Source organism: Pleurodeles waltl, chromosome 6 (genome assembly GCF_031143425.1).
Source record: "Pleurodeles waltl isolate 20211129_DDA chromosome 6, aPleWal1.hap1.20221129, whole genome shotgun sequence".
Taxonomy (NCBI): Eukaryota; Metazoa; Chordata; class Amphibia; order Caudata; family Salamandridae; genus Pleurodeles; species Pleurodeles waltl.
Window position 1 is genome coordinate 800474459 of NC_090445.1, and position 22092 is coordinate 800496550.

At 40.2% G+C, this 22092-nt stretch overlaps 1 protein-coding gene across 3 annotated transcripts in view; it reads left to right on the forward strand.

Annotated features, from left to right (window-relative positions):
- Window positions 1-22092, forward strand: part of LOC138300266 (VPS10 domain-containing receptor SorCS1-like) — a 2596073-nt gene that overhangs the window by 2567685 nt on the left and 6296 nt on the right. For 2 of the 3 annotated variants that reach the window (XM_069239431.1, XM_069239429.1), the window contains one exon: window positions 9263-9315. The exons of the other annotated variant lie outside the window; for it this stretch is intronic. In XM_069239431.1, coding sequence (XP_069095532.1) covers window positions 9263-9315 — 53 coding nt within the window. The remainder of the gene's footprint in view (window positions 1-9262; window positions 9316-22092) is intronic. 3 annotated transcript variants of the gene reach the window in all.

Sequence of the window (22092 nt, forward strand, 5' to 3'; positions counted from 1 at the left end):
CCCTACTCAAAATACATACCGTACACTTGTATCATAATGCTGAGATTTCATCAACCCTTACACTATATCAAGAACAACTCACAGTGTGGGCAAATTCCGACTCTCCTCTTCACAAGACAAAACCATAACTCTGCTACCAAAAACTGCAAGAGCGCTGGGGCCCCAGAGAAGAATTTCTTCTCGGTGGTTCCGGGTTCAACAACCACCAGTGCTCAGATGAGACACCATCACTAATCTCACCTACATAGGTCGACTAAACCTTTGGACTTGGTGATGAGTGTAGTAGTCAGAATCATTCAATCACAAATCAATAATAATATATCATAAACAGTACTAAACACCATGAACAATAAAGCACTACATCAAACTCCAAACTGAATGAAGTTTCAAAGCTTTATTACAATCCCAAGATAAATGTCACATATGGTGCACAAAACTAAGTTATAAACATACTTGAAAACCACAGGCTGACTGAAACGTCTGAAAAGATTTAGTGCCATATGTACGAACACATTTTCCCATTGACACAGAATGGGAAAAACCCTTTGATACATCTGGCCCTTAGCCTACTAAACATCATTACTGTTAGTCACTGCAAAAGAATACAGATTAGCAATAACACAATATCCACATTATTATTAGAATTTAAAGCAGTAAATCATCAAAATACACTTTATCATACCATTTCAGATTTCAGAGCTGGGCAGTTCCTATCACTAACACGAATTTGGACTTGGATGTGTGGGAATGGGTCAACACTTGCGGAGAAAAGCAAAAATAAAATAAAGACAAAAATAATTTGGAAAACATCTAACTAGAGCAACTTAACATACAAATACACTGGTGTAAGTAACTAAAGAAAAACAAGAAACCACATTTAGTCTCCTCATGGGATTACAGACAGGAGTAATTTGTCAGGCACGGTGGTCGCCTTCTTCTGGCATCAGTTAACTGCAGCATCAGGACAGTGCAGAACTCGGGCTGCACATAGGACAGATCATCAGTTCAAAATTTGTTGGCCTTTTTAGTACTGAACCACATAACAGAACAGGGCAGTTAAGACTAAGATGAGAAAACTCATCAGGAGACTTAAATAATAGAGGGCAACAGAAGACTCAAACAGGATTCTGGTCAGGCTTTGAAGCAAGAGGAGAACTAACTCCAAGTTTCAAAATCTCTCACTAATTAAAATAGCTATAATCCATTTGACTGGTCCTTCAGGTGGGCGCATTTCGGATTCAGCATCCAGCCACTGCAGATGGCACCACCAAATTATGTCACTATTTTGAATCTTTTCAGCAAAAGTGCATTGTCATTGAATGATTTCACATGTTTCTAACAAAATATTACATTTTCTAGTTAGTTGCTACTTGAGATCCTTTCTCCTGACACAAAGTAACCTAAACTAATACATCTCACATGAGAACTACAAATCTCCTGTCCTGTTTGACAGCTATAACAAATAAAGCAACAATGTTATTCTTAAAACATGTTTCTTGCCTTGGATACAGTAGGAAATTCAACTTCACATTAACAGCCTAGGGAAAAGAATTCAAGTGGGACGGAACAGAATAAACAAGTGATTTTCAATTATTGATATAAAATTAATCTTTTCAGGCCTAGTCAGCTAAGAAGGCTTAATACACAGAGTTTTATATTTTTTTAAATACCTATTACGCAACTTCAAATTCTTATATGGCAAGCAAATTATTTTAATTGGAGACGTTATTGAAAACAGGTTAGAAGTTTTTAAACATGCATTTAAATTTTCTGCACACATATAATTTGCATTAATGAAATGCATTCATTCAAATATAAATGGGATAAATTAATATTCATTTTAATACTTCAATTATTTTTCTACATTTTAATAAGAACACTCTTAACATTAACTAATTTTAATACTTTCATTCAATAGGAATGCAAAACTCTCATGTTAAAACGTGGTGCACAATACGAATGGTGACCACATTGGTCATCATAATTCAGATGTGCACATTTTGCAACTCATGTTATTTTCTCTGTTAGGCTTTCAAATGTAGATGAATTAGTCACAATATGCTAACTTCTATGCCACTAATATATTAATAAAAATTGATCTCTCTCATATCATTTAACAGGAGTACAGGTGAGCTACACCCTACAGTTGATGGGGGTATTTGGTGGTCAATGACTTATGGTGACTTACAGAGAGCCACAGTGACATGGCATGCACGCACTGTATATGTACTATTAGGGATTTATGCTGATTCCTGTAACCTTATAACTGTAGCATTTCTTGCCCCGATGTTAGAACATATGTAATTTTGACCCTTGCACTGTTCAGGATAATTAGTAATACAAAGAGTCAGCATAATATGAACAGGATTTATGATTTATATGTCTTTATCTGGGGTGAAAAGAGAGCATGTGTGTTCTGAAAAGATTGCAGGCCTCAAAGAAGACTGGGTGTCTGGGTCTTCTTGATATTAAAAATACTACCAAGCGGCCCAACTTACTATCCTTTTCGAATGGTCCATATATGAAACTGAATGCCATTGGAGTCACATAGGTGCAACAGTAATGGACTGTTCCCCCTGGGCCGTACCTTGGCTTCTCAGACATGTCAGACCCCAAGTCTACTTCTTTGCTGCTATTCTTAGACCGACCCTAGACATATGGGGTTCAATGACGAGAGGCAATAATTTGACCACTTTTCCCTACCACTTCACCCCATTGCACGGCAATATGGATTTCTCACCAGGAACCATTCACAGATACTGCACTCATTGGTACATAGGCAGCTGCAGAATGTTGCATGATTTGCTTCAGGGAACCTATGCAGGAAGCAGACAGTATGTGATACTTCCACCTTCTCAATGGGGACCTAGTACCCATAAACAAAGTGGCAGCAACAAGACCTCTAACAGTATAGGAAAATCTGTTCATGAGCCATGCCAAAGGGATCATCTCCAATATCTGTGCTACCCTAACTGATGTAGGCCCAGACGTAAAATGGGCATTCATGAAAGAGTGGTACCAAATTCTGGGGAAACCCATTCCCACAACATACTTGCAAAAACTCAGGCTCAATATCTCTTCCCTTTGTAAAAGTGTCCAGAACAGCGAATCAACGTACAAACTCATGATGTTGTGGCATGTTTCACCCATAAAACTGAAATAAATGTATGAGACAGCAGATGACTTATGTTGGAGGGGATGCAGCCAAGTAGGGAATGTAATACGTGTGGTGGTCTTGTACCAGGTTGTCAATATTTGGAAGCAGATTGCTAGCCATAGTAGGGTGGTGGTCGGATGCCCATTGCAGCCTAACCCCACAAATACTGCTTTTGATCTTAGGCCTGTTAAAGTTACTGATTTGCTAAAGGTTGATTTGAGATTGATCAACAATCATGGCTGCAAGGCAACTCCTGGCGCCGAAGTGGAAATCCCTCCTGGTACCAATGATGCAAGAGAGGGTGGGAACGTTCTGGGCATAGATGGCCACGGAGAAGCTGTCATGGGAACTCAGTGGACTGATTCACAAGTTTTAAAGCCAATGGCAAGCACTAGTAGAATACCTTATTGGCAAAGGGTTGGGTTACAGTTACCCTGGATCTCTGCGATTCCTTCGATTTACGACCACTTGGGAAAGACTATGTGAGCCTTAAAAATCATTATTTAGTTAAAGAGTACTATAATGCATTGGAATACCCCTGATTGACTAAACGTGAGGACATATTATCATTTGTCCTCACCATAAGTTTTCTTTCCTGTGTTGTGAATTTTATGGAAAATGAACATTTCAATGGGGAAAAAAAAACATTGTGAAAAGAGTCTGAAACTCCACTTTAAAAAAAAAAAAAATCAGCACCATAACCCATCGACACATGATATGGGCTAAACTGACCACGATGTTTCATGTGCAGTGCAGATAAAGATAATTGTTTCTTTTATAAGAACTATGTTATACAAAACAATCTTAGTTTGAGGGATATACCAGAATACTATAGTCGAGATTACAGAACCTATCTGTGATGAGAAAGAATGTGTAAAGTAGAGGGTACACTGTTCCACATGTATATAAAATATTTACATTCCAAAACACAGAGCAGCAACATGAATTGCCAGATTCATTTGATATATATATCAAACATTATTAGAAACCAGGGACACATATTTTGCAGATTTTGTATTTGGTGTAAATTAATTGAAGGGGTGTACAACTGTATATGGAAATGTAAGATTTCCAAGCATACCCCTAAAGATTTCGGGATTTTGGAGAAAGTTTCAAACTCATGCAAATTATAGGAGTATGTTTGTGAACGATAGACTTCTTCTTTTCAATTTGTTTCTGGAGTGAGCCCTTGTATTGCAAGCTGCAAAATAACATGCCACCTCTCCTTAAAAGTCAAAATAAAAATGAGTATTTCTTTAAACACGTATATACTGCTCCTTGTAGAAAACAACTGTCTTCATTGCTTTACAATTACGAACAACAATGCGATTTTCATAGTAAAGAATTTCCTTTGGTTTATAAAAGTTAGATTGTTATTAATGATCTTCGTGTGCTTCGAAAACATTTTTATTTAAATAAAACATTGAAATCAGAGTATATGATACGAATGGCAGAATCAATCGATGCTTCAAATGTGATCAGTTTGGTCTCCTGTTAACCATTCTAATTATAGCCATATAACTAAGCCAAAAAACGTTAGATCATAAATCGCGTTATAGAACACAATGTAAAAATCTATTAGCACAAATGAAGCTCGCAGCCTTTTAATCAAGCGTATGACTGACACCCGTAATTGTGCAGCTTCATTTCCATTCATTCAACCAAAGCCAATAGAGAGAATATATTTAAAATCATGTAGAATTCAACTTTTTTAAGAATAAATTCGTTAACGTCCTCCAGCTGGGTAAAGGTTAATAAATCAACACAGGGCGAAGATTTGCACATCAACATTATTCAAGACTTAGATGATTATTGCAAGGTAGAGACGCATTAGCTATCAATTGCTGCCACAATGGTCCGTAGCATATCTCCTAATGTCTATTTAATGCCTGTGGTTCATTTATTCCTCGGTTAACCAAATGATTCACGGATCGTGCATCTTTCAGCTCACCATGCAGCTCACCCAGGAACGAACAACAAGATTTTAGTTCTGGCAAGAAATCAAAATCGGGCACAAAGTTGTAGATTCACAAAACCTTTCTTTTATTTATGCCTGTTTTACCAACAAAAAAAATGATTGGTGAAATCCATAAATTTATGTTATTCACTGGTCTTTACTCTGTTTTGTATTCCCTTACATATGTTTTTTACTAACTTTGCCCACAGACAGAGATAGATACATGCAAGTCCAGGCGCTGCTCGTCCGCTAGGCCGGAGTAGCGTTGCCCCCTCCTCCCCCTGCCAGCAGCAGCAGCTGCAAATCATTTACTACAAAACAATACTAAACTATGTTTAGTATTGTTTTGTAGTAAGAGGGGCACTGCCACAGGCTGTTATGAGCACTGAGGGGGGTGCACAAACACCCTCCTTCAGTGGGCATGTATGTTTGGCCGGCCATCTCGGGCCGGCCAAACACAATTGCTCACTGCGTGAGAGAGCAGTCACATTCTACCAGTTTGCCTGGGAGCTCCCTGGCTAGGCGCTGCCAGCAAATCCTAACGCTGCTCTGAGCAGTGTCAGGAATGGCTGCGGGGCAGGCTGGGAGCCAGAGCCTGAAGCAGAGGAGTGGCACGATGGTAGTGGCAGCGGTGGCGATGATGCTGGTAAGTGTTTTTCCTTGTTGGTTTAATTAAAAACCCCGTGCGCCACACCACCCCTACAAAGCACTGTGAGCTGCACCTGTGCAAATCAATCTTGACCATCCCAAAATCGACAGTTTTTCCTGAACTGATACACCAATTTTTCTCTGCACAGCACCACAACAAAGTTGCATCTTTCCTAGGCCACATCAGCAATGGTTAGCTTGTCCAATTGTATTGTTGGGTCCTTAATAATGATTTGGTCCACAGAGCCTGTGTTTTGAGGATATAGGGCTTGCTTTTTTTGGCAATAGCCCTAAGATGATTAAGCCCCCTATTTTTGCAGTTACAGCTAGGGCAGCTATGATGGGTGGTAGCGGCTGATGGTTGTGCCTTTCCCTGATGTAGCTAGGTCTTTATAACAGAGCACAAGAATTAGCCCAAGTGAAAGCCAGTTTGCACAGGATGTTTGATTTTGAATGACATATGAGATATTTAAATATGCCTGTCTTTTATCCCTTTTCCACACTATGAGCTTTGTGTGGTTTATGACACCAACACTGCAAGATTTTGGTTTCATTTCACATATTTCTTCCAGTGTTGGTCATTGTACATTTAGCAGTGTGAGCTCCAAACTGGTATGTATAACTCCTGGTTTAGTCTCATTAATGTTTTATGTAGTTACCCAGCTCATTTTTTTCTCTATGTGCAGACCATTTTTTTAGCATCAATCTATTGTTTTTCATCATGGAACCAATGCAAAACATAACTGGTGGAAAACTGCAATCATGTTATTAGAGACCAGTTTCTTAGTGTGAGCAAGACCTAAGTTGCTTCATTCCCAAACAGAAGGCACCAGGAAAGTTATTATATTTTCATAGGGGGACATGCTCTCCTTGCAAATACAGGCTTGACTAACATGGCAACCTTCAGGTAAATGTGCAAGGTGCTCTTTGTGGATAGCTCTCTAAATAATATGGTAAAATAAAAAGGAGCAATGAAAACTAAATGAACAAGCCCCCTGTTGTGCGGCATTTTTGCTTAATTGAATCTCCTTCAAAGAAAAACTTCATACACTACATAAACACAATTAAAACGGAAGGTACTTGCGATGTAGGTTTCCCAACAATCTGGATCTAAACAAAATAGCAGTAGCAGAATAAATATTATCCATAGGCATAAAACAAACTATGAGCAGCTCTGACTCTGCATTTCGAATTAATCATGCTTTTGGAGCTAGAATATGTCCAGTGGGATAAAAGTGCAGATTATTTACAAAGGGGTCTTCATGAAATTGGCTGAACCTAATAGGCGAGCCTATTGAAGACCTTTTTGGTAAAAGATCTCTGCGTGAAGGGAAACAATGAGCTGTTGAAGGAGCTTTGATTTTAGATGTATGGGTGCTCCTGCTTTGCTAAGCTTTTGAAAGTAGCAATGGTGAAGCTGGCCTACAGGAGAAACACTGAACAGATTTTAATACAGGTTTGTTTTTGGGTTGTCTTATAGGTCTCATTTCTCTTGTATTCAGAAGTAGGGTGATCTCCAAAGATGATGATGGTCTCTTACAGGCTCTCTAGCAGCACACTAATCACTGGTGAGCTTGTGAATTGCTCAACACCTGCCTCTAGTTCTGTACCCACTCAATAGTTTCTTTGTAGAGCAGGTCAACAAATACACACACCCAGTTCTTGGAACAACGTGCTGGAAGGCAGATGCCCAAGCACAAATAGTAGCAGCTCTCTGTGTTCTTCTTCCAGGCTACTTATTAAATGTCATTTGGTCTTTAACAGGAGAACTAATATTCTATTGGTAGGTGAACCTAATCCAATAATAAATATTTCAACATTCTCACTTTTAATATAATATCATGTAGTTAGTGTTTTCTGAGAGTCTAAACTTTACGCCACCCAAAACCATTTGCAAGTAAGAATCTAATTGAATAAAACAGATCTTGTGGCTAAGTAAGTCTTTTCTGGTTTCCTGCGTCACCCACCACTAACTGTTTTAATTTTAGTCCACTGAAAGTGTAGTCTTTGGTTCACACCAGAGATCTACTGCATAGTATGCAAAGACTGGAGTAACCCCTTCTTTTAAAAGTGCTGGAAGATGGCAAAGATATTCACAAGAACATTTTCCTGTGGCAAGGCCAGGGCAACCCCACTGTTATTTACTGTCTAGTTTGTCTCTCGTTTCTTGTCCTTGGCTAAGAGCTGGCTTGGCTTGAGCATAGTTTAAAAAAAATATTTCAAGTCAGCTGGAATGGTAAGTACCTAATACGTATATCACAAATAGGCCAAATGAATGTGATAGCAACACTGCCATCACATGTAAGATCCAGATTAAGAAATTATTTATTCTTTTCCTACTAGACATCGTCTTGCAGCATGGACTGAAGGAAGTCAGTGCACCTTTTAAGCTTTTATGACCTTTAGTTTGAACTGTGGGGCAAATAATCGTTTCCACAATTCCTTACGGTGACCAGATATGCAGCATAGAAAGAACTCTATGCTTTAGGCATTGCCTGTGAATTGGCTAATTACTACTATGTTATTATTTTAAAGTATTATTCAGAGAATCAGGTCAGTCCTACAACATTGTGGGTTGCTATATGACAAAGAGAACACACATTTTATTAAACAAAGGTCAAAAATGTTTTTAAAATTGTTGGAAATTAAGTTGTCAAAAAATACCCTGTAGGCAGTTACATACCTGCAGTGATGAAACTCGCATCACCTCACACTTAATACGTTATTGTGATGACTGCCGCAAAGTCCTTCATATTTTCTTTATACCTTAGTACTGTGCCATTAGAATGTTTTTTTATTATTATTCCTGTTGCAGATTGTCGCATGTCCTCTGAAAATGGTCTGCCGTTCCTTATAGTGACCTCTTTGTGCACGATTTTGAAACATTGAAACATAAAACTGCATTCAAGTCTAATTCCAGTGGAATTCAATCAGTTAACCTCCTTTTCTTTCTGGATTTAATGCCATTTGCCAGCCCCGATTGTCATCTGTATTTCAGTTATTTTACACATACACTCTCATTCATACCCGTGCAGCTAAACTTGTGAGTTTTTCAATGTCAAAGGGATTCGAAGCATTGCATGAAATCCAAACGGATAAGATCCATCATTTTCTCTGACTGAATATGCTGTTCAAGCTGTCAGGAGGAATCGATCAGATGGACTCAGTTTGGAGTTGAATAAATGTTGCTCTGCAGTATGTGCTGCATTAGTTTATCCTAATCCTTTAAAGCAGTGTTAATAAACCCCACATTGTGCTTTTTCACTTTCAAAGAACTACAAACCAAAAAAAACACGTACGATCAGAATACTTTGCAACAAACACACTTACTGTGTTTTTTTGTTGATAGTCGCTGGAAAGGAAAAGAACAAGTGTACTCCAAAATGTTTTTTGTTATAATGAAGGCTACTTGTGCAGTAATGAGCTTGGCCTTTTGAATTTATTTCCAAATGTTTAAACACAGTTATAGCTACTAGTGTTCTCTGTTTCTCTTTTTCAAGTAAAAGCATTAGGGCCGTGGAGCAGGAGACCGCACCCACCTCAAGCAGTGTTGGTAAGAGCAAAGCTTTGTTACTTCAGTTTTAGTCAAGCAATGAAATGAACGTTCAGTGAAGTTGAACACCGCTTACACCTTTATTTATCTGTATGAGGACGATGCTTTGACTACTGTGCAAACTCAAATGTCAAGGGTGAGTCTGGCAAGACAAGGGTGAGTCTGAATCTTTCACTTAAACCCACAGATATGGAAAAACTGGGAATATCCTATCCAAACCTAGAGCTAAACATATGAATGCCTTACGACTATCTCTTTTACTGGCAATAACAGGCCCCAGATTAGAGGTAAATTCGATATTTGAGATGGAGAAAACGACTGCATCCTTAACACAGATTGACACCTCTCTTTGGCAACGCCTACCTTTAGTTGCCTTAACATTAAACCGCTCATAATAATCACACACAATGTTGTCAACGTTCCACCTTTCCTGACAGCTACTGATCTGGTTCGTAGTTATCATCCAATAAGTTACAAGCCAGTCCAGCCCTATTCCATTAAAGTATCCAGATTTCCTTTACATCCCAGAAATTTTCAAGCAGAGAGACATCCAAACCCAAGGACGAAATCAGAGGGTTTTCTGTCATCTGACCAGGGTGTCTCCATATGGTCTGCTACATCTTCTATTTCATATGTTGCAAGAATCTAGCGATAAATCCAGGAACCCAACCATTAATGACTCAATGTGCAGCTGGTCTGACATAAAGGGATTGATCTTTGCAGTTATGTGGCAGAATTATCAATGAATTTGAAAGCCCTTGTGCCACGCAAGGGGGTTCGAGGGGCATTCAACGACAAAGCCCTTGTGCCACGCAAGGGGGTCCAAGGGACATTCAACTACCAAGTCAGATTTATCGAGCCACTTTAGAGCACCTTGTGTGACCCTACGTGGTTTTGATAGATATAGAGTAACACAATGCAGCACAAATCACTGTGTCATGTTACTCTGTCCCAGGGCTGTGTTCTATGGGTGGAAATTGAGTTCTCCCATGAATCCACATATGGATTTTGGTGCATTCCCAGATTTACCGAAACCTGTAGGGCTGCGAATGCAACAAAATGCTATGCATTCCCAGCTGAGCCGTAACAAGGAGAAATATGTTTCTTTCTATGTGTGCTGCATTTTGTAGCACACATAGACAGAGGAAACTTCCCCTAGAGGATTGTTTTTGTGCTGGAAGGGTTCCCTTTCCTGCACAAAACCAATCCTGTCTGCAACGCAGGTACCTTTGCACCAGTGGAGCATGGGCCCTGTATTGGCACGAGACAGCACATTGTGCACCACCACAAGGAAAGGACAGGAATGTGCCATATCATGTTGAATACAGAGCATTCCTGCCCTTTCCCTTTCCCACAGCACAGCAAGGTGGCTTGCTGCGCTGCATGAAATAGTGATAAATCTACCACAGTTGTCTTTTTTTGGTTGGGGTCTCTATCCTGTGAATGCGTTCTTCTCTAACCTTGATTCCAAGGCCGATTAATTTCTTCTCCATTTCAGTATCATCATGTGACAAAAGAGGGATTAAAAAAAAAATATATATTTTATGGATTCTTCTGATGGCATTGCTGCATCTTCTACAGAGGCCAACCAACCTGTCCAAATCCTGCAACCTCCGGCCCTGTAGGCCCTTGACAGTTCACAGTATTTATGAAAAAAATAGATCTGCTTCAGAGCTGCAACTTAGGCCCCTATGACACACGGGGCCCATTCAGCCAGAATCAATTGAATAACTGGTTCCACTCCACATTCTGCCTTGGGGGCCCGTCGCTTTGCTTTACACCACTGATCTGTTCAATAAACAGTCTGTCTCTTTCCAGTATTTAGAACATTGTTTTTAAAAAATATGATAGATTTTATGTTTTATTATGGATGGCTTTAAGAAATTAGGTTATTATTCTGTTCAATGTGAATTCTTCACAAGTAATAGGTCTGCAGGTTTCTCTTTACTGAGAAACAAGTAACCCTTGTAGCAAGTGAGTGAAGCAGGGTAGAAAAGCAGAGCAGGACAAGGTCTACTCAGAGGTGGCGGTGCGGCTAGTACTCTGAGCTCACTGAAACACAACAAAACTGAATAAATCATTGTCTAGGCAATGTTTTTTTCTTATAAAAAGAAAAGTACTTTATTATGCATTCACTAATAAAAACTATACATTCATTTATAAATATATACAAACAGGCACATGGAAATAACTTTTTTGATGACACCCATAGAACAGTTGGCACTCCAGCAAACCATTACCATAAATGAAAATACTTGTGCGCCTAAGTATAGACACATAGTATAGAGTAAAGACACAGGGTGCAGTTATAAAATGTCAGGCTTACTGGCTTTGTCAGGGTGTCATTGCAATTATAAAAATATGGCATGTAATCTCATTGCAAACCACATCAATAGCATCTTCTGATGATACAATCTCTGTGACCTTCATTAATATGTATTTGACCCAGTGTTCATGTAAGCACATTCAATAACATTGTCACTTCACTTACATGTGGACATGAGTCCTTTTACAATCTTTATACTGCTTTCACTGCTGCCTCAGGTCCACCCCAGAATGGGTCTCCACACTACCGAACCTCTTTGGGAAAATACAAGCTCTTGGAATGCTTAAAACCATATAAAATGTCTCAGAGGATCACAACTGTATTTCCTTGGGACATTTAAGGTGACTTTCAGAAGTTCTTTTGGAGTGGAGCCGCTGCACTCCTGCAGCTCCAAAAGTTGTTTGAAAATGTTAATGATGCCCATGTCTACTCCTGCAGGACCAAAGAAGAAATTTATATAAATATCAACCCCTCCCACAGACTCATGGTGTGCCTCTAGTCCCGGCAGGTTGCATTTTGTATTCGTGGCCTTTGCTGCTTTTTTTGCACTCATTTATTTTTCCATATGCAGCCTTGCACTGTTTGGCATGTTTAATTCTTGGTGCCCCTGCCCGTTGGACAGGACATCTGGCATTCATGTATTGTGGGAGCAGTGTGGGGAGTTCATTCCTGCACCAGTCTGCCAGCTTCTGCTGTAGCACAGATGTTGTGAGGAGCCAGCAGGCTGCTTCTTTCTCCTCATCCCACAAGCAGCAAGGGCAGGAGGCTGTGGGCTGGGTGTATCCCGCTTCTCTTTATAGGAGTATGGAGAGTAGGAAAGGGCATGCAGCAATGTGGGAGCTGGGCAGTACCCCAGTACTTTGTGTTCTGGACATTGCCCAGTTCCTCAGAAGCGATGCTTCCAAGATGACCTCCTGCTGACAGCACCGACTCAGAGTTTTATATTTCACAATAGTATCAATGTGGCCAAACCGAGGGAAGGGAAGTTAAGGTGGCTACTCCAGAGAAGGAGACCTGGAAGGAGAAAGGTTAGTAAACAATTATTAGTTCTACTTTCACAAAAATAATGTTTACATTTCACACAAGACTCTGGATGTTTCCACAAAGAGAGAAAAGTCCAGAATTACAGTTTCTTATGGGAAATAATACAAAGTCCTTGGTGTTCCTGAAACAAAAGCTGTAAGAGTTCCTTTTAAGGTCCATTGTGAGTTTCCAAAACAAGCAAATATATATCCAGAGATACATTTCTACTGCTGTCGTAACTAGGAGTCAGTTTCCAATCTGTACCTCATGTTATGGTTGTTTGATCTCCCTTCATCAACCTCTAGTGCAGACATAAACATGCCCCCAAATTGCTGCCATACTGGAGTGCTGTTTTTTACCAATTCGCCAGAAGAATTTCTGCTCGAGCACCAGAAGACGGTACCTCATCTTATCATCTGAAAAAGGTGAGAAGGGACTGAAGCATGCAGTTAGAGAGTGCAGTTCCAGGAAATAAGTGCAGCCTTGATCTGTAGGAAGACCGGAACTGTTCTCTGAAACCGAGAGAACCTCTTGGGTGTTTGGCTCCTTGATGTATCAACTCCTTTCAAAATGAAACATGACTAGCAAATGCAGCTAAAAGGGCACAGCCTTTTAAATAGAGGTACCATCTCAGAAGGCGGTGACCTCAAGCATGTTCCAGAATTTGCACCTGCTGCCAAAGAGAAAAAACAAAGAAGACATCAGAGTCAGCACAAACGGATGAGTCATCTGAGTCAGCAGGTCATTTGAGATTGTTCCAGGGGAACACCTGCTGCTAAAGGGAAACACCAAAGTCACCAGAATCAGTACAAATAAATAAGTCACCAGGGTCTGCATGTCATTTGACCATATTCCAGAACTGACCCCTGTTGCCAAAGGGAAACCACGAATTAGTCATCAGTCAGTACAAACAAATGAGTCACGTAATGAAGCCCCTTACTGGCATTAGTGTTAAAGCACATAAAACAATAAAAACATTACAGTAAAACAACATATCTTGTTGTTTAAGTATTCGAAAATTATTGGGACAAACATGCTGATGAGATGGACTTTTAACACTTGATTTATTACTTGCTGCAAGGAGCTTGTGACATAGGGTCCCCCATGAAATATTTCTCTGCACCTTGGCCTTGGGAATAGGATCCTTGGGGTGAAAAGTGACTCTGGGAGGGGACCTGACAAGCACCCCCTGTTCGTTAGAACAAATTAACAGGAGGTTGTGCTGAGCCCTGGGTACTTGATTTAACCTGTGGAAATAGTCACTAACAGTAGTGCTGTGCTACTCTCCTCTCTCCATTCTCAGCTTGGCTGACAGAAGGACCAATCTTTCTGACTGCTGACTGCATTCTTGGGTCTTGTCTCACTTCTGGGAGCCAGCTCTATGCCCCCAGGAGCATTGTCGTCAGGCTTTCTAGCTTCTAAATTGACATTTCAGTGGAGAATTTGATTTTCAAGGCTCCCTTCATCAGACCAGCCTTCTGCCTATGCCCCTGATGCTTTCTTCTGCTTGGGGTTAAACCTTCCACAGCCCCTCCACAGTCACCCTCCCTTAAAAGGGGACACTCGTATAGGATCAGCCCACAGACGTCTTGAGGAAAAACTAAAGGTTCCCCAGCAGGTTCATTCCCTCTACTCTTCCTCAGGGGGCAAACAGATATCACAAATGTCATAGTGGATCTTCACTTAGTGTACCTGTATAACCTAACATTGATACCTGACCAGTATCTCTAGACCTAAGTATGGTGAAGCTGTGTGGTGGTGCAGAGTTCACCCCTAAGGCATGATGCAGATCTACATGATGAAGGCTAGCTCATACGGCCTACACATGCAGCACCAATCCCTGACGGATCCTGTCTGCCAACTACGCATAGATACTGGGCGGCACTAGAAGGTAGTCGCATGCATTCATGCCACACATGTGCACACACATATGCTCACATGTTCATATGTCACCAGCCCAGAGCCTCTTGCCCCAGCTATGCAGAAGCGGCCTTATCTTAAAGGGTGGACACTTGGTGGTTACCACTCTCAGTCCATTTCCACAGATTTTACCATGAATGAGACTCAGTGGGTGAGACACACTTTTAAAGTATAATTTCAAACATTTAGGTAGTCAGGAAATGAAAAATCAGGGGGAATTAAATGAGTGGAACCCATTCTCTACAGTGATAAACAAATTACTTCTAGTCCTGATACTACACAGTGGAAAAAAGAGTTGTTGGTTGACTTGGATGTGAGCCCTGATCAAGCAACAGCCACAGTTCCTTGCACGGTGAACCACAAAAGGTCACTACATTAACCTGTGCTTTACCCTGGGTAGCTAGGCATAAAAAGCAGCCAGACTTAGCTAAGGGGCAATGTGGGAAGTATTTATGCAGCACACAAACAGTAACAAAGTGAAAACACAACACAATAAACATTTTAAACAATTTAGAAAACTAAAGTATGTTTTAATTATTTGACATCAAAACCATAAAAATCCAATAAAGTAGAATTGGAGTTAGGAATTTTTAAAGTTTTAAGTGTGAAATAGCGCTCAAGAATGAAAAGCGACAACCACGGACATCTGGTTGTGTTAGCCCGGGGCAAAGTCAAAAGTTAAGGGTGACTGCGAAGTCAATCCGACCGATGATGCTCCTCAGGTGGATAGGCTATCAGTTTGGTCTTCATTCCGTTCTGGTTCTCAGAGCACCTTTTGGCCTAATTCCTCACTTTGGTTGTGGTGCTACAGGTGCCCGGGTGGCCATTTTCCAAAAGTTCCAGGAGTTAATGGAGACCTCTTGGGGGTTCAGGACTCATTCAGGCTACATCCAGGTCCTGTTTCAAATGGTAGGAGCCTGTCATGACGCTGTGGCTCTGAACAGAAGGCCAATAAGCCTAGCCCTTGGAGTAACTTCTGAAGTCATGGGTGCAGGTGAACATGCAGGGCTCCACAGCAGGGCTGGCCTCTGAAGATTCAAGGCAGGCTTCAGGCAGCAAATCAGTCCTTCCAGGTAAAGCAGCGGTCTGCCAGAGTGCATAGCAGGCCTCAGCAACAGAGAGTCTTCTGAGAGTCCTTCCACAGGTCTAATAGTGAACTGAAGAGTGTCTCTGAGAACCCTATGGTGTCCTGCTCCTAGAAGTTGGTAGAAGTTTCCAGAAGGGTTTTTTGAAATCCGAGGAGTTTCCTGCCTCCGCCATCAATGGCTCCTAGCTAGTTGCACTGACAAAACAAGGTTGTTAAGCCTATTGTCTGGTGGCAGGGCTCAGCCTACTGAGGTATAAATGAGTCTGTGCTCAGCTCTGCCCCCTCCATCCTGCCAGTGGAAAGGCCCTTGAGACCTTGCTAGTCCCTCTGTTGTGTAACTGTCGGGGGTGAATTCACAAAGTCTCAACTGTCAGTTACACCTAGCTATGTAACCTAAGGTAGGCTACAGGCACTGAGGGTTAAAGAGAGGAAAATACCAACTTTCTAAAAGTGGCATTTTCAAACTGGTAATGATAAATCTGACTTTACCATTAGAGAGAGTTTATCATTACAAGTTCATAGATACCAAACATGATATATCACCCACCTCTGGTTTAGGGGTTATCACTTATTAAATGTAATAAGGAATTCCAAATGTTATCCTTGTGAGGGGTAGGCCTCACAGTAGTGAAAAACAAACTTGGAAGTTTTCCACTACTAGGACATGTAAAAAGTAAAAGTACATGTCCTACCTCTTAATTACACAGCACCCTGCCCTAGGGGCTACCTAGGGCATACTTTAGGGTGACATATATGTAATAAAAAGGAGGTTTAAGACTTGGCAAGGGGTTTTATATGCCAAGTTGACACAGCAGTGGGGCACTGCCTTCAGGCTGCAATTGCAGGCCTGGGGCATGTTTTAAACGGTTACTTAACTGGGTGTCACAATAAGTGCTGCAGGCCCAGTAGTAGCATTTACTTTACAGGCCCTGGATATATGGTATACCACTCTAAAAGGGACTTATTTGTAAATTAAATATGCCAATCTGTTGTATGCCAATCAAACCATGTTTAGGAGACTGAGCACAAACACTTTAGCACTGGTTAGCAGTCCTAACGCGAACAGAGCATTAATCCAGAAAAGATGGAGGCAAGCAGGCAAAATGTTTGGGGAAGACAACCCTAAGATTGACAACCCTAACATAAACTCCTTGCAGGGTTTTTACTGGTCACCCTGACAGAAATGTTCTTTCAGATGGCCCCTTGCACCTGCAGAATAGAGGTGGTACTGGGCTACATTGTCCCTTTGAGACATGTGGAGGTTCACTCTAAAATCAGAATTAAAAGATTTGCTGCTCAGTGCCGTTTCAAAACGATTTGTCCACCAGAAAGAGACATATCGGATTACTTGTTTCCTACCAAAGCCATTGGCCACTTCTTTGTAAACCTGCTCTCCATCTGACTCCTATTTTTTTTGATAATGCTTTCAGAAATTTTAATGGCAATAAATTGTCACATCTCAAAAGGACTTTAGAGCTTGTTTGCACCTGTCATCACTTCTCGTGATACATTTTAAAGCAGTTTGTTCCTATTTTTCTTTAACCGTTATATGCTAGAACAAATAGAATCAACGTGCAAATACATTGCCAAAAGCATGCAGAATTGCATCAGATGCACAAGGCTCAATATACCAATAACAAGTTCACAACGCATTATAAGGTATCTTAAAAAAAATACAACACAATGCATTTCTGGTTCACATATCAAGCACAAGCAGCGTTTGAGCTGTTGCCAGAAAACACTAGTTCTCAGTCATAACTACACCCAAACATCCTATTCTATATTAGTCAAAACACAGGTTAAATCACAATGTAATAATAGGTGTTGAAATGGATTCTTAAGTGGCTGGTGGAAAGAAGGGCCTTTTTGCTTTACTCAAATTGAAACTTCTTGCTGTAACAGAAGTCTAATTCTGCATCTATTCCTCCCTCCTCTAACTAGCAAAAGCTTAGGAGGCACATGCTAAGGCTGAAAGATGCACTGGCTACTACAGTAAATAACACACACCCACCCCGAGACAAACACCTACAACCCCTTTTGAGCCTGAAACATAGACAAATGAGTTCAACATAAGGCAGCTACACCTTATTTAATGTATGAGTACTCCTTTGAGCATCTACACAAAGTAGGTGTTCAGAGTATGCTGCTTTTAAGGGAATTAACACTTTACAGACAAAAGAAATAATCACCGGCTCACATCTGTCAAATTAACAGATGAAGCTACTGAAGATCCACAGTGATGGTAATCTGTTCAAACCACGAGTCTCACCCCGCCATGTGTTGCTCATGACTTCACATATGATATCACCTATTCAATGATATAATTGTTTGACGTCACATGGCTGAGGGTGTGGTCGAATATCACACCATGTTCTTAATTCACATTGTTTACCACAAAGAGCATGCATAGTTAGCTGTTTAGATTTGAATGTATTTTGATTAATGACAACAAACAGCCAACATTACGTGACTAAAGGCCTTGTGCAGCTTCCTTTGGAATTTAACAACCAAGACCAGCTGTGCATGACCAAATCCAGAATAAACCAAGTTTGGAAGGAATGTGTGCATGTTATGGCCGAAAACACTCTGTACACCAGAGCCCCATTGTGTTTGGCTGTACACAAATGGCTCTCTAAACTCAGATGCATGTAGCCTTAGGCCTGGGAGGTGTAGAGTGTGATGTTCAATTATTTATCTGTGTTCTTCTCATGAACGCACTCCACATAACACATTATCCAAAGGATACATGCAACTGCCCTACCATTTGAACGTTACATGGGAGGGAAAGGGCCAGGATGTGGCTAAAAGTAATACCTTATTCAAAGTACTCACTGTAGGCCTGATTCACAAAGGTAACTAAAAAATTTGTGTAAGTTTTAAAGTTTTTTTTAGGTATTCGGAAACTACGAGATAATACTAAGTGAATTCAGGGCAGAGTACTCTGCATATAAAAAAGATAGTACAGGTCTATCTTTTATATGTGGATTTCTTGGCCTCAACTGTGGAGTTGCTGCTGTCGTAAACTTGCTATTAACTCATATTCTCGTATTTTGTTAATACTAAAAAAAAAACCATAAACTTATGCAAAAATTTAAGTTTATCTTTGTGGACCAGGTCCTCAGTATAGCCAAAAGCATTTTGCTGCAGGCTCTGCAGATTCATGATTTTAGAGTTTTTATATCTATGTTTTCAACCAACCATTACAGCATTAGCTACACACAACATTGAGTAGTGTTCAGTACTTTGGAGTTTGTTGGGAATATGGAGTGCAGTCTTCGACTATATCTTGTGCAGCATACCATAACTGGAGGAAGTGTTGTTTATGTTTTTGCATTTGTATCCATAAAATTGTTTTGTGTTTGTATCCATAAGATTTTCTAACTATTGCTTTTTAAGGGAATTTTTGGCTTTTTATGATCCATTATTAACTTGTTTTGAGCCAGTGTCACTATGAAGTATGTATTTCTTAAGAGCAAGTTTACATAGCATGGACAAGACCAAGTGGGTTACAAAAGGATTTACATAGGATTAAAGTTCAAGTTAGAGGTTACCAGAATGGTGAGAACACAGCATACAAATACAAAGTATATGAACAGTAAACAAAAATATTGCACAGTATAAGCAAGTTACACGGTACATGAGTTAGCACTTCATATAATAATTTTGTCTAAGGATGGCAGAATGTCATAGAATATGTTAAATCAAGTCAGAGTATGGTAATAAAGATACAATTTAATAGTGTTTACAAAACTTAAGCCAGTGCGCCTGCATCCATTATAATGTGTGAGCACAGTCACATGAAATTCCCTCATGTACATGGGTCCATACCTCCATACAAATGAGATGAAGCCTTTTAAGATAGCACTGTCGCTATATGTGATATGGCCCTATCTGTATTACAAAAGGGGGACACACTGGTATGCAGCCCTTTCTGTAATACTAAAGTGCCACAGGGATGCAGAAAATGGTCTCACACCTGTTGCATCCCCATGGCACTATTTATGAAATGGACAATAACTTTTCACATTGCTTCCACCTTACACTTGCCATCCTACTGGATAAAGCTATAGGTTAGAGAAGCGGTTTTAGCCTTAATTAGACAACTTGCACCATTATTTTATCCCCAACACTCCAAGATGTGCTTAGAGGTGGTTCCAAGGCTCATACCTAGTTATTTCTGTAACAATTTGTCTCTAAGAGCAATTATGTTGGTACGACCCCCACTTTAAAACCTAGGAAAACATTCCACAATGAAAGGCCATTGAACTCATATATGTATCTTTACATAGACATCACAGGTGGCTTTACGCTGAGTCTTGTGATGCATACAGTTATATAGAAGGATACTAGGAATTATTAGCGGTGGGTGATAAACTCTGCTCCTGCGGCAGAGTCCACGGACTTTTGGGCACTCTGCATTACGCATGTCATAAGGAGTTTCAGGCAAACTCTCCTGACCGCCATGTGGCAGAATCTTTTCTCAAGCGCGACTTGCCAATGATAAGTTGGTGAGCACAAGATTACTTGGCATCCCCTAGCATGATTTTCAGCCGCTAGGAGGGCACCCAGCAAGATTTTCCCAAAATGGACGGTTGCGACCTATGCATTGGGAAAGCTGCCACTCAAATAGAAAATCGACTTGAGTGTTAGTAAAGCAAACTTCAGCAGTAGCACCCTCTTCCCCACAGCGTGCTGCCATTTGTGCTGATTTCTCATTGATGAACAAGCTCATGGTGCTAAAAATCAGCTCAACGTACTGATTTCCATCTTCTCGTGGAACTCCACAGAATGAGTTTTTATATAACTCCTCTGAATTCCACCAAGTGAAACTCTGTGAGTTCAGCCCACCCCTAGTAATTACCTTCTGTAAATATAGTCCTGTATCTCAAACCATACTTGCTAGGTTGTGTGCAGGAAGCAAAGTATTTCCTTAGTTAGAGAAATAATGTGTATGGGTTGAATTTCGTGCCAAATATGTTAGTTCTTGGATTCAAGATACATTCCTTTGCCAAAGCTTATGTTTAGTGTTTATGCACCCCGCCTAATTTCACATGGCATAAACATGGCCCCAAAAGGTGGTTTCTTCTTGGAAAGGCATTTTTTCTTCTCCTCAGGGTGAGAAATAGCTTACTATTGAATGCAACTTTCCAGCAGAGAACATCTTGTACGGTTATGAATATATTATATTCAACCGTGCATATTGCACAAATTTGTGATGGCCAGGCTGATATGGCCAGGACAGAGAACAAATTGAAATACATAGGGCCTGATTCACATAGGTAAACTTAAACTTTTATGTACATTTTCCTTTCAAAAAAGTATTTCACTAGTAGAATCTTTACAACTGTGGAGTCTACGTACACAAAATAAGACAGCCCATTCTGTGTATATGCAGAGACTCTACACTCCTAAAGGTAGTGCTTCTTCAATACCTTTGTGAATAGCAAACAATCGCAAACTTAAGCAAAAGTTACCTTTGTGAATCAGGCCCAAAGAGTTTACATGATATGCTGTGTTATTGGTTTAATTGGTAGAGTTGGTACGCATGTGCATTCTGTAATAAACAGAATTGGGAAATCGGGTGTGTCAATGCATCTCTATCCCTTAATAATAATATTGTTCCTAAGTAAGGAAATTGCCAGTTAGAGATACCACCTTATTCAAGCAAAAGTAACAAAAATGTCACTTTTAGTCTAACATAAATTATTGAGTCAGACTAATCCATGGTTTCTCCAACTGAAGGCCGTCTGTTTTTGGCAATAAAGTAGCCTTCATTGGTCCCACATAGAGTGTAATTCAAATGACTGTGCTGTGTTTACAAACTCCGTTGAAGACTTGCTGCAAGAAATCTTGAACGTCATCCCTAGTCTAGATGAACATTTAACATCAACCGAAAAATCTGACAATTTGGCAGGAGAAGCTTAGGTCTAAGTGTCCCCTTCCCCTCTTTTTTTAGTGCTGAAGCAAACTGAATTATATTCAAATAAACACGTCTTTTCATGGAATGAGATGCTTCATCTAGCCAGCCTCCCTATTCTGAAAGAACTGTGGCATGCAGGGCTGCACAGCTGTACTAAATATGCAAAATAGTTAAACTAGTGAGCTAAAAAAAAAAAGTTAAGCTTTTAAAAGTGTAATGTATAACTAATTACATAACCATTCCAGCCCATAAATTCACTGTTAACCGAGAGTATCTTAAAATGTATGTTTCCATACTTTAATTATAATACGTATCTATAAGCAGCGCAGACAGTATAAGTTTCCTGAATGGTCACACAGAATAAGAGCTGCGTGAAAAGGTGCCTTTTCTATTTCATCGTTAATTTTTAATAGAAACAATACTGTTCCCATCAATCCAGAATCCAATACACAGCAATAGTAGGTACTATTTAGGGTGCCACCAGTAGCGGGACTTCAGAGT